This window comes from Quercus suber, unplaced genomic scaffold (genome assembly GCF_002906115.3).
Source record: "Quercus suber isolate HL8 unplaced genomic scaffold, Cork oak 2.0 scaffold_290, whole genome shotgun sequence".
Taxonomy (NCBI): domain Eukaryota; kingdom Viridiplantae; phylum Streptophyta; class Magnoliopsida; order Fagales; family Fagaceae; genus Quercus; species Quercus suber.
The window spans coordinates 436,061-448,152 of record NW_027069746.1 but is presented as its reverse complement, the minus strand read 5'-3'; the positions used below and the strand labels follow the sequence as shown (position 1 = coordinate 448,152).

General features: G+C 33.1%; 1 protein-coding gene across 3 annotated transcripts; it reads right to left on the bottom strand.

Annotated features, from left to right (window-relative positions):
- Nucleotides 1-1,186: 1,186 nt before the first annotated feature.
- On the bottom strand, nt 1,187-10,501 carry LOC112003993 (calcium permeable stress-gated cation channel 1). 3 transcript variants are annotated; one of them, XM_065782129.1, is made up of 12 exons: nt 10,105-10,501; nt 8,831-9,172; nt 8,572-8,730; nt 8,102-8,237; nt 7,595-7,696; nt 7,183-7,302; nt 7,000-7,080; nt 5,908-6,248; nt 5,568-5,813; nt 4,488-4,812; nt 3,362-3,595; nt 1,187-1,865 (listed from the first exon to the last, which is right to left on the bottom strand). In XM_065782129.1, the coding sequence occupies exons 2-12, from the start codon at nt 9,142-9,144 to the stop codon at nt 1,596-1,598; spliced, it is 2,328 nt and encodes a 775-aa protein (XP_065638201.1). In that variant the 5' UTR covers nt 9,145-9,172; nt 10,105-10,501; the 3' UTR covers nt 1,187-1,595. The 3 variants fall into 3 exon arrangements, with proteins under 3 accessions (XP_065638201.1, XP_065638200.1, XP_023891995.1); XM_065782128.1 differs by having other exon boundaries at nt 8,831-9,154; nt 10,041-10,500; XM_024036227.2 differs by having other exon boundaries at nt 8,831-9,154; nt 10,105-10,500.
- Nucleotides 10,502-12,092: the final 1,591 nt, after the last annotated feature.

Below are 12,092 nucleotides of genomic sequence, written 5' to 3'. Positions count from 1 at the left end.
AAAATTTCCCCTCAATTTTCCACTCCATAGACTAAGTCTCATAAAATCTCCCATTAAAAATCATAACACTTTTATATTGGATTGGGTCAAAATCTGCATTAGAAACAACTAGGCTTCACATTGCCCAACATTTATAACATATACATTCAAATTGTTTAAACTAAAAAATGATAATACATTATAAACCCAAAAAAAATTTATTTTCATTGTATTGTCTAATCAACCCCATCTAAGAAAGTTATTTGGCATTTTTCACATGATGCTACAATTGAAAACTCAATGTGCAAGGTAAACTGTCAATGTAAATGTGTATTTGTTGTGATATATATGCATATATCTCATACTTTAATCACAATATAGGTATTTTGTGTGTTGTGTTTCAGATTATAGGTATTTGTTTGTATGCCCCCTTTTTACTGAATTGTTCATTGCATTTCATCTTTTAAATGAATTATTCTTATTAATATTTAAATACATGATTCTTTTGTTCTTTTATGAAATTTTTTGTTTGAATGATAAGATTTTGGTTGATGCTAATAGCCATTCCTTTTAATTGGTTTCTCAATTCCTGGTGGGTTATATAATGTTATCTTGATCCCACATCTTCAGCCCACTTAGAAAGGCAAAAAAAAAAAAAAAAAAAACAAAGGGATTTTTGTTAGTATACGGGTCTCTCTACATGATAACAAGTTTTATATGATAGAAACAAACTCCCAAAACACACAGATAAGGATAAAGATGACATTTTTTTTTTTTCCAAAGAACATACCTTCAACCTCCGTATATTAAACATTAAACGCAAAATGGTTATCATTTGAAGCACCTACAGGTAGATGAATCATTCCAGTTCCTGTTGAGAAAAATAAAAAGCGATGCTTATTGTGAATTTAGAATTTAGTATTTAATTCTTTCAATGAAGATGTATAAAATGTTATTTAGTGAATTGAGAGTGAAAATTTTTACCGGTCTTTTTCGTTTTTTAAATTAAATTGTGGTGCAAATGTTAGGTTTCCCTTTTTCTTTTAGGGATGATTCAAAAGCTGTTGTTTTAAGGGGTTACATTTTTCAGCTCAATCCAACTTAACACTCATTTTTAAGGGGGTTGCGCGCGCACGCGCACGCGCACACACACACACATATATATATATCTAAGAGTGGTTGGATAAGGAGCATTTGACAGTTAATATTAGCTTCGAGGAAGATGAAACTGTATCTCTCATTCGGATGATTCACACTATTTACACAAAAATGTTTTGTCATAAAATTCCCACATGAAGTTTAACTTTAGGCCTATAAAAATACAGGGATTCACAATAGAATTATCAAATAGAGGATCCAACAATTAACAGGCCGGTAGTTTAGGAATAATACACAAAAATTTTTTACACTTAACCAGCCTGCACTCTAGTCATTTCATGCACACCTTGCATCGACAACTTGCTTTCTTGCTGGAGTTCTTAAAGGTTGTCGTGACTTCCTGTCTCTCTGTGTTTGTACACGCTATTCTTGTTCTTTAATTTACAGTGCCAGCCTGCCCATTAGTACAGTTCTGTGAAGGTGAAACGAACAGTAAGAAGCCAAGTTTCCAGCCTAATTTAGGGCTGTGGAAGCTCTTGAACAGTCTCAGGCAGAGATGGGGGGGAAGATGCACCGCTAATTTTGCTGGGAGCTGGTGTATTCCTTCGGGACTGGCGTTTTGTAGCCACAATCACACTCTCAGTCTCCCATTTGTCACCATTAATTTCATCATCTTCTTCGTCTTCACTAGCTTTAAAAACTGGATGTACATATGCATTTTGAAGATAGCCTTTCAAGTTCAGGTTTGGTTCCTTTGCCCTTTCTAAAGTATCTTTCATCATTGCTTCCTAAACGCACAGCATGAAATAATGATTAAAATGATGTGAAATCCCTATATGTGAGAGAGAGATTAATGAGAGCTGAAATCAAGTGTGAGGAGAAATAAATAGAACTGAAAATTTGCTTTCTGTTTGACAATAATGACCAATATCACTTCTTTTTTTTGGTTAAGTAAAAGATAGTGTAAAAGGAAACCTGAAATGAGCACAAAGAATCAAGGAACAATAATGGCCAATCTATTTCTGACCGGATATCAAAAAAATGATGGCCAATATAAAACATAGATGATGATTATATATTATTCAAGAACTATAAAAAAAGGTTTCAAGAACTATAAAAAAAGGGTGGGGGGGGGGGTGGAACAAGAAATATCACTCAAAACAGGAAATATGGTCATTGCAGTATTTCACAACGCATTCTCATGCTACTACAATAAATACTAACAGACTCAAGCCCATTGCCACACTAGTATTCTAGATAATGTTGATACAAAGCCTTAATGTAGACTGATACAAAGCCTTAATGGGGGAAGAGGTCTCAGGTTCTGTACCCATTTCTCTATTTTTATAAATCTTATAAAAAAATGTAGACTGATACAAAGTTCAATTTTTGTTCTGATGCATAGTTCCCCTGGCTAATAGAAACAGCCACTAAATCTCTAAGTCCATCTAAAGCTAGAACCAGGATATGATTATGTTTTGTTAAGATTGTGATGTTATAAGCCTAGAGATCGTGGTTCTAATCAATAAACTCTTGACATGAAACATGGATTAATCATACTAATACATATTCAATATCAGACTCAAAGCTTCCAGAAAGTGGCCTCAATGCTCAGTCCCACAAGACAGCTTTATGCATTTAAAGCTTCACACCAGATGAGAGCCATGTTTATAAGAATTTTTTTTCATGATTAAGCATACTCATGGTCTATGCTACACAAAAAATCAGACATCTTCAGAATCTAGGTCATAACATATCTTATCTACCCAAGAGGATTTGAGCATTACGTCTTTGAGTGAAGATGTATAATTCCTTAGAGAAAATAGTAAAGATTCAAGACACAGTGGAATCAGATTTAGCAGCATCGAGGGCTGCCTCTACAAGGTTCCACAAATTCAATACTAGATTATTGCTCCATAGCTTAAAACATATTCAGCTTCAACCCAAAGTACACCTCAATCATATAAGATCACACATGTTTAACTAAAACAATACCAAATAAATTTAATTAGTAATAGTCACATATGACTAACATGATACACAAAAAAACATCCACTAACAGATGCATTCACACAGACCTAGGCATCTTCCATATCAAAGACCAAAACATGACACTCACCACAATGAAGACAGGCATTATAGACATAACTATCATATATTGAGGAAAGAAGAATGTAAATCACCACAATGAAGACAGGCATGCCAAGGAGTTTCTGTCAGAATGCATGCAATAATTTTAAATAACAATACAACATTGACTATGCAACTTGTAAGTTCAACAAACCTGTAGTGGATATATAACAAATGCTGGTTCATATCGGCCTTTGCAGAACCTATTGAACCAATAGGTTAGAATTGGAAGTGCAATGAGAAATGGGGTTGACTGGGCAGCTTCTTTTGTGCTCATCAATCCCATTAGAAGCACTTGTGAAATGACCAACGCACTTATAACACGCCCATGGACATCAGGCCAAAATGCCGCAGCACTCTCATACTCTTGGTTATAAACATTTATGATCTGCATTTTCAAAAGTAAGATGTAAGATATGGCAGAAAGAAAGGTATCTTACTAACATTATATATTGCTATGCTAAATACTGAATACCCACACACACACACAAGCAAACCCATTGAGTAGGTTGTACAGAGATCTAACCAACAAAATAAATTTGTCATGAAGGGAAGTAATTAAAGAAAAAAACACACATCTAGGAAGAACTGAATTTCAAGAGAAAACCTAATTCTCATAACCAGGAATGCATATGTCAGATATTGTCATCTGCAATATTTTTATCTACAAGCACACACCATATGTGCTATACGTAAAAGATGTTGAGAAGATGAGTCAATATGTATGCCTTTTATGGTTAAGACATAAAGGAATATACATTTAAAATTAGTTGAAGCTGGTTCATTGTTGGCAAGAGGGAAAAAGGAAAAAGGAAAAAGAAATATGAAAAAAAAAAGAAAAAAAAAAAGACAAGGTTTTATACAATTTATTTCTATTATTTTTCTTTTTTTCTCAGAGACAAACTCTTCTGTAGAAAAATTTCCCTTGGAATACAAACTTTGGTTGCTCTCCCATAGGTTTAAGTTTAGCTAGTTAAATGAGTAACTTCTACTACAATAATAACAATAAACAAAGCCTTAGTCCCAAATTTTGGGTAAAAAAGAAGGTCTTGTGTTCTACTTGTTTCAACCTAAAAAGGCACAAGTATTACACATTTAACTAGTGTTCTACACAAATGGGCAGCAAGCACTGAATGTACATCTCCCTAGCAATTTTTCTTAAAAAGCCTTCAAAAATTTGATGCATTGGATTGATACTGCCATAATCACAAGCATGTGTACTTAAACCCTATACTGTCCTATATACATAAAATTTTATAATGAAAAATACCACTCTGTACCTGATGACGGAATACAACATAAGCCAGGCTGAAGAAAATGATTATGAAAGGAAGTATAATAGGTGTCACTGTAGCATACACAAGGCCCAGTAGGAAATAGAATTGTATACGGGGTTCTCCTGTGTTGAAACCAAGACTCCCTGGATCCATTGCCTCCTCCCTATCCTTTTCTGTCTTCACCAAAAAGAAATTCTTCAAGTGATACATTATAAGAGGTTTCACCATTAAAATTTCCCCAGCTATACCAGCCCATCCATCAACCATAATATAAGTTATGAAGAAAGTTGCTCTCATTGGAATTGCCACGCCTATTGTTTTAGGAATCCTGCCAAAATGAAAAAAAAAATACTAATTTTATAAAATCTAATTCTAAGATAAAAACTTAAATTGCACAAAAATGAGAAGGAATGAACTAGTGTATTTAACCTAAATTATGTAAGTTTGATAGATAATCAATGGTCAATACTTGATAGATGGTTGTAGATTATGTAATTATATAGTTAAACATTTCCAAAATTTTAACATTTGTAAAAAAAAAAAAAAAAAAAAAAAAAAAAAAACCTGAACATATTGTATGTTACAAATTGCTGAAGAGAAACAAAAACTGTGGAAAGTCTTGTCCTCGTTGACTAAAAGAAGAAGCAAAATAATACCCACCAAGATACTCATCATGTGGCTACGGGATATCCTAGTCCATGCCTAATGACATTATTCTCTACCATTTAATGCCAACTGGGACTCTATTAGATGATTCTGCTAGTCACTATTTATCAGATATCATCTTCAGCCTCTATGGTTCTACAGATTTTTTATTTAAAAGCTCACAGTCTTACATGTAAAATGCCTATTTTGTGCAGAAGGGATCAATTTTGATAGATATCTACAGACTTCATAGAGCCACAAACTTTTCCTAGAAAGTTACAAGTTAACATATCATTTAATACTCAAATACTCAAGCATGCTTATACAATATACAGAGCACTAGCATACACATGCACCCACATACAAATATATTTGCATTGCCAAGAAAAAGAGACACTGAGCAATTAAGGGAATGGTACACATTTGAGAATAACATACTCGTTTGCTGATTGGTGAATAAATGTATTTAGCTGGTCAAAAGCACTTCCAGCAATTATGCTCCCGAGGAATACATTTACAAAGTTGAAAAGATAATATCTAGAGGCTGATCTCCTCTCTAGAGATGATAGAGAATTAAATCCTTCAAACTTAGACATGATCATCAATATAGCTGGCAGAAAGATAAGGAATAACTTCAATGCAATCCCAGGTAGAAAACCTTGGATGATTGATTTAATGAAGCTCCTGCATTGCAAATCACACATAACATTATGAGTAATTTGAAGTTATTGCAGACTAATTATTAACACAAGAGGCCCAAGGATGAAAGCATGCTTACATTTCAATAACACTTTTCAAGAATGGGGCAGCTTTCTCAATGCCCTCGATAGTTGCAAGAGATTGTACAAATGCAATGGGGATCATGAAAAAGAAGGTCAAGAAGAAAAATGCAACAGCTACAATCAGCCTTCTAACTGTGAGGGAAACATATGGAATAGCCAGGTTTGGCCAATATACATCACGTGGCTCTGGAGCCCACTCCGTTAACCAAATAGTTGGGTTTTTGGATTGTTGAGTTTGTGCACAAACAGCAGCTCCCCAACGAGTTTTGAAAGAAACAAATGCTGCAGGCATGATAGATTTTGGACTGTTTGTAATTCTTTCCCTCTCTACAGCTATCTGAAAGAGAATTGATCCGTTTCAATTATATTGGACCTTAATGCGTACCCAAATTGCAGACCAAAAAACAGCCACATAATAAAATGCAATAACTTTTCACTTAATAAACGTCCAGTCAAAATTTCCACTTAACATAAGCATTTTGAAATAATTAAGTTCAGACAAACAAAAAAGGCTCCTGGGATGCTGTAAATGTGCAATAGGAATTTTCCCCTCCCATATGAAATATCATATGCATAGTTGTTGAAAACCTCAACTAGATATATATTTAGCTAAAGAACTTCTAGCTCCGGTGGAGAAATATTTTTTTAAAATTAAATTAAATTTTTAATGAAAAAGATAAGAGGGCAAAGCCCTAGTACATAGGGATATAGAGCTAAATTTATATTCATGGGTGTTTTTATAGTACTAAGATCACATTAATAAAGTATCGCCAACAAGCATATCAAATAGAACACTGAACAGCTTGGCTAAGGCTTTGACAGGAAATCATGTTGTTTATGAGATCAGTGGGACAGCAATTTGACCAGCCTCATGGTTTAAACATTCTGGATGAGGTCTAGGTTGAAGCAAAATGCCCACTTTTTTAAATTTCAAATAATCATGACAAAGATCTTCAACCTCACTTAAAAGATGATGGCATAAAGCACATGCTCCTATGATGCTCATGGCAAACTGACACAAATCAATATTCACAATATTACAGAAAAATAAATTCAATTAATCAAGAAAATCAAGGAGTAGCACTTACTTCTTTAGACAGTTTCTCAACTTCAGACACATGATGATCAATTGCATCCACTTTTTTTCCCCATAGCCCAAGAAAACCAGTCTGGAAGAGAGAACACAGGTACAATTGGGTTAAAGAAAGTGGTAAATTTGAACACTGATACGGAACAAGCTACTAGAGACCTATCAGATTGCATTGAAGTACCTTCATGAAGGGCCTCTGAGAACTTTTTCTACTATATTTATTTTGGTAGTAAACAAGCCAGTTCTGCAATTTTTTCTTCTTCTTGACCAGTTTGTCAAGCTTGTTTGCATCATATACCACCTGCATATCACATTCGATACATAGTAAGTCAGAGAAGACATAATCACAATAAGATAACTTAAGTGCATGCTAATAAACAAAGATGGTTGCATAACTTATTTTCCTAGGAACCACAGATCCCTAAAACAGTAAACTCACTAGCAACAGTTCACAGTCTCACACCAGCTACTCAAACAAATGAATTTAAAGCATGCCAGCAGTTCATGGCTCCTTAACACAAATCAGAGTCCAAGATATCATCAGTTTTCTTTATTATTATTTTTATTTTTCATTCTGTTTAGCAGGAACCAACCTGATGTGTAAGATAGTGATCTGGATGGTTGACTAGGAAAAAATGCTCCACAAGCTCACTTGTAGATTCATCAGGGTCAGGTGGAACATTTCTGACAAGGACCTGTAAACAATTGAAAATTTGAGTCAAGTTTATATCAGGCTGTGACATAGAAAAATTGTCCTGTTACCATAACATAAGATAACATTAGAAATTATCAATAAAGTTCATCAAAAAAATTGTTACAACATGTTAGCCTTGAAGAATATCTCAAGCATCTATTTTTAGTACTCCAGGGAAAAAAAAAAAAAGCTGCAAACAAGTTATTTTGATGTTTGGTACTTTAAGTGGTTTAAATATTAAGAAAGAGAAGAGTCACTAGTGAGCTTCTTTGTATAAATCAAGCATCTGCTCTTATTTAAATCAAAGTCAAATACTGCAAAGAATAGTTCATAGTTCATCATATTTCTCATAATTAAAAATTAAAGATAATCTAAACTAATTTACGAGACAGAGATATGATCTCACAGTGAATTGATCTGGGCGGCGTTTTTCTGATGCAAGAAACTGCAGCCGCATTAAGGCAACTGTCTCATACTCCTTCATCAACACATAGCATGTCCAAAAGGTAAAGGCATATGCCATCAATATATGAGTCCAAAACCTGTGATCCAGGATGTGGCATAAATATTACATTCAGGTTATGAAGATGAATCAAAGCATGAACAATCCTTCAGGAATGAAATGCTAATAACAGATTTCTGGATAACCCCAATAGCATGGATGCTATAGCAGAACAATTGAAAGAAAAATAAGTCAATACATCAAAACCCTTTATATAAATTGGTAAATAAGCTATGCTGCGTGTGGACATAAAAATTAGGGTTGAAAAAAGGAACCATAGAACAATTACAAAAGACAAGCGAAGTTCTGAATGGTTTATTCATGTCAAGAAATGACATGGCAAATGAAATTGTCAAGGAAAGACAATATCAAACCTTTGTGATCCAGTTGGGATATTCGAAATAGAGAGCTTATCGATGTTGCTAGCAGTTACATTGGAGAACTTGGTTGCATCCTCTAAAGTGCTATTTGTCCAGTTAACTGGCACCAAGATAGACCATGCGAGGAAGGCTATAGGAACAAAGATCTTAAGTCTGCATGAATAAATTATAGAGAAATCAGTACAATTTAATATATTTACATTTTCACAAATATAAGGACATGAGACAATTTTTGACTTTGATTACTACATACCCTAACAGGTAAATCCGCAAGTAAACAGCAGAATCCAGTCCTGCATGCTCAATGAGTGCAGGTTCCGGCATTTTCAGTGCTTCTGGCATCCAATTCAAAAACCTTATATATGACCTAAAGTCCAGGTTCACAAACTTGCTTACAAATGTCCCGGATGTTGTTGGATCTGTTCTTAAATTCCTAAGGTACCACTTTGGGAAGTACACTCTATCATTGAAAGGTTGAAGCCTTAAAAAGGCAAATGCCAAAAGGAAAATGAATGCACTGAGAATGTTGATAGCTGCTGAAACTCCAATATCTCCAAGTGTAGCCATTTATATATATCTGGATAAGAGAATTTCCCTGAGTAAGAATGTATAAATGACGAGTAATATCAACCTCTAATAAATGAAAGCCCAAACCCAAGTGTTATGTCCAATTTAAAAAGTATAGTTTGCATTCAGGCTTCATATTGAATTGCCCCATTTTGTTTTACATATAACCTAGCACACGCCATCACCATCAACGCAACCATTTCACAAAATCAAAGTCAGTACTGAAAATTATATAATCAAAACCCGAAGAAGTGGCACTCCATCCCATGACCACAACATGGTAAAACAAATCCAAAACCACCGGTTCCGGGGACAGTTTCAATTTTCTCAAAATCCTTGCATCCAAACACACAATAGAATCCTCTCCATTTGTTTCTGAAACGGAGAGAAAACCATTTCATACATACAGCTTTTCAAAACCTTACTTTTTCTTTTCTTTTTTCATTTTTTTTTTCAGGTACAATTGTACTTCCACCCACTTTCACCAAACAACAAAAAAGCTAATCCAAAGGCACAATAATAGATTTTTTTGGCGAATCTAAAATAATTTAGACACTGCATCACATCATTTAAATAATCAGATATCATTCCTTATAGATGGACTGAGATTTGATATGACATGGCACCATTTCCACTTTTAAATTCATGAAAAACAAAATCTAAATTTTCTGATTAACCAAACACGTCCTAAAATTTTCTAGAGTTTCCATATCTGACTAACACTAATTAATCCAATAAACACCAAAACTAATCAAACTTAAAAGTTACTAAACAGATTCTATTAACTCACACACTTATATTACACACACACACACACACACACACACACATATTATTCAATCAAAACTAGTTTTCAATAAATATTTAAAAAAAAAAAAACTTAAAGAATTTCATACTCAGTAACAGTAACACTGTTCTTCTTTCTCATCCATAGTAGCCCTAGTGAAAACTCTGTTTTACCTTGGATTTGAGCCGAAGATCGATCTGAAAAATTGATTTAAGGAGCGTTTGGATTGATTTGCTAGCAAAACTTGAATGAAAGAAAGAACATTCCTGCACTCGTTCAAAGGAAATACTACGGCACACGCTATTTTACTAAATTAATTTTTTTTTTCCGTGGAATTCTTTTTCCAAAGGTAAAAGATGGAAGAAAAGAAAAGTGAATCCAAGAAATGGGATTTGGTGTGGAATACAGGGAATGAGTGAGAGAGATTAGATGATTTCAAGGGAAAGTTTTGGATTTTAACTCTCGAAGAAATGAAAGTTGTGTGAGAGAGACAAAGAAAGAGAAGTTGAGAGGTTTGGGTTTCAGTAGTATAGTTGGTAACAGCTATATAAAAGAGAGGTTGGGAGTTAGGAGGAGAGAGTGTCTGAGAGTGATTTTCATTTTGTAGTCAAATTGATCTTGATTGCATAAATGATTTTTTTTTTTTTTTAATATTTTAATGATCTGGAAAACACGGATAGTAGTAGAGTGTCCTTCGATGTCGGCAATGTGCCACGTGGGTTTCAACGGCTATTTTCTGTGCTGTTGTCTGCGTTTGCAAGGATAATATGAAGGTTTCTTTATGTCACGCGCGGCTAGGGTGCGTGAGTGTGAAAGATGGATTGATGAAAAACCTTAGTAGATTTGATTCTGTAAAAATAGAAAGTTCCTTTAAGGATTTTAGATGTATCCGTTACTTCTCTCAAAAAAAAAAAAAAAAGATGTATCCGTTACTATTTCCTCTAATTTTAAACTTTCTTTTATTGTTTTTAGAAAATAAAAAATAAATAAAAACTTTTACCTGTTTGTTGCACACATTCATAGCAAAATCTTAAAAGGCAAATGTTAACTAGAATTGTGAATTTGTGATTATTAAAGTTAAAATAATGTGGATTCTACTCAATAAAAAAATTAGATAAATAGGAGAAATTGTATAAAGCTTAAAAATAATAATAATTTAAAGGCAGAAATTCTGACACAAAATTTCGTTTTAACGGGCATTTTACGGTGCCCGTTAACACATCCCATCTAAAAAATCGTATGTTTAAAACACAATTTTAGTTATAATTTTATAAAAAGTAAAATTGTATCTTAAAGATGTAATTTTACAGTTTAACTCACCTGTGTGTTATTAAGACCAATTTCATAGTTGTATCTTTAAGACCAATTTCATAATTTTGAATATATGATTTTAGTTGATGTAATTAACAACTTTATTATAAAAATGGTGTAGATTATGTTTTAAAAAATATATGTCAAAATTTTAATTTATTAATCTTTAATTGTGTCTTATAATTCTTTGTGATTATGTTTCATTTTATTAGTCTAGACTAGTCAATTTTATTCATTATAATATATATATATATATATATATAGAGAGAGAGAGAGAGAGAGAGAGAGAGAAGAGAGAGAAATACTAGGTTAACAAAACTTTCACACAAATTTAATGTGACAAGTTATTAAATATAATATTAGTGGTGTGCTAGGTGTTGACAAGCAGCTAAGCTTGAACCTTTAGTTCCTTTTTATATATTTTATGAGTAAATTGTTAATTATGTAACCCTTAATTACTCTAATTTTTTTTTTTTAGTGTTTCACAAAATCCTCGACAAAAATGATATTGTAGCACCTTTAGGCTAAATATATAGAAATTTATCACTGTTTTGAAATAAGTAGTAATCTATCACTTTTTTGATACTTGAGTTTATGGAACTCGAGTACTATCAAAATTTTTGAAAATTTTAAATGGTACTTGAGTTCCATAAAATAAAAAAAAAAACTATTTTAAAAGCTTTTTTTAAAGAATTTAATTTTTCCAAACTTGAGTATCAAAAAAGTAATAGATTCTTACGTATTTATAAACCATGATATATTCATATGTATTTTCGTAAACAGGGGTTGAAAGCCGTTTAAGCCCAAAACCCTCGTATGAAACTGTTTGATGTGAAAATAGAGGGTTTAG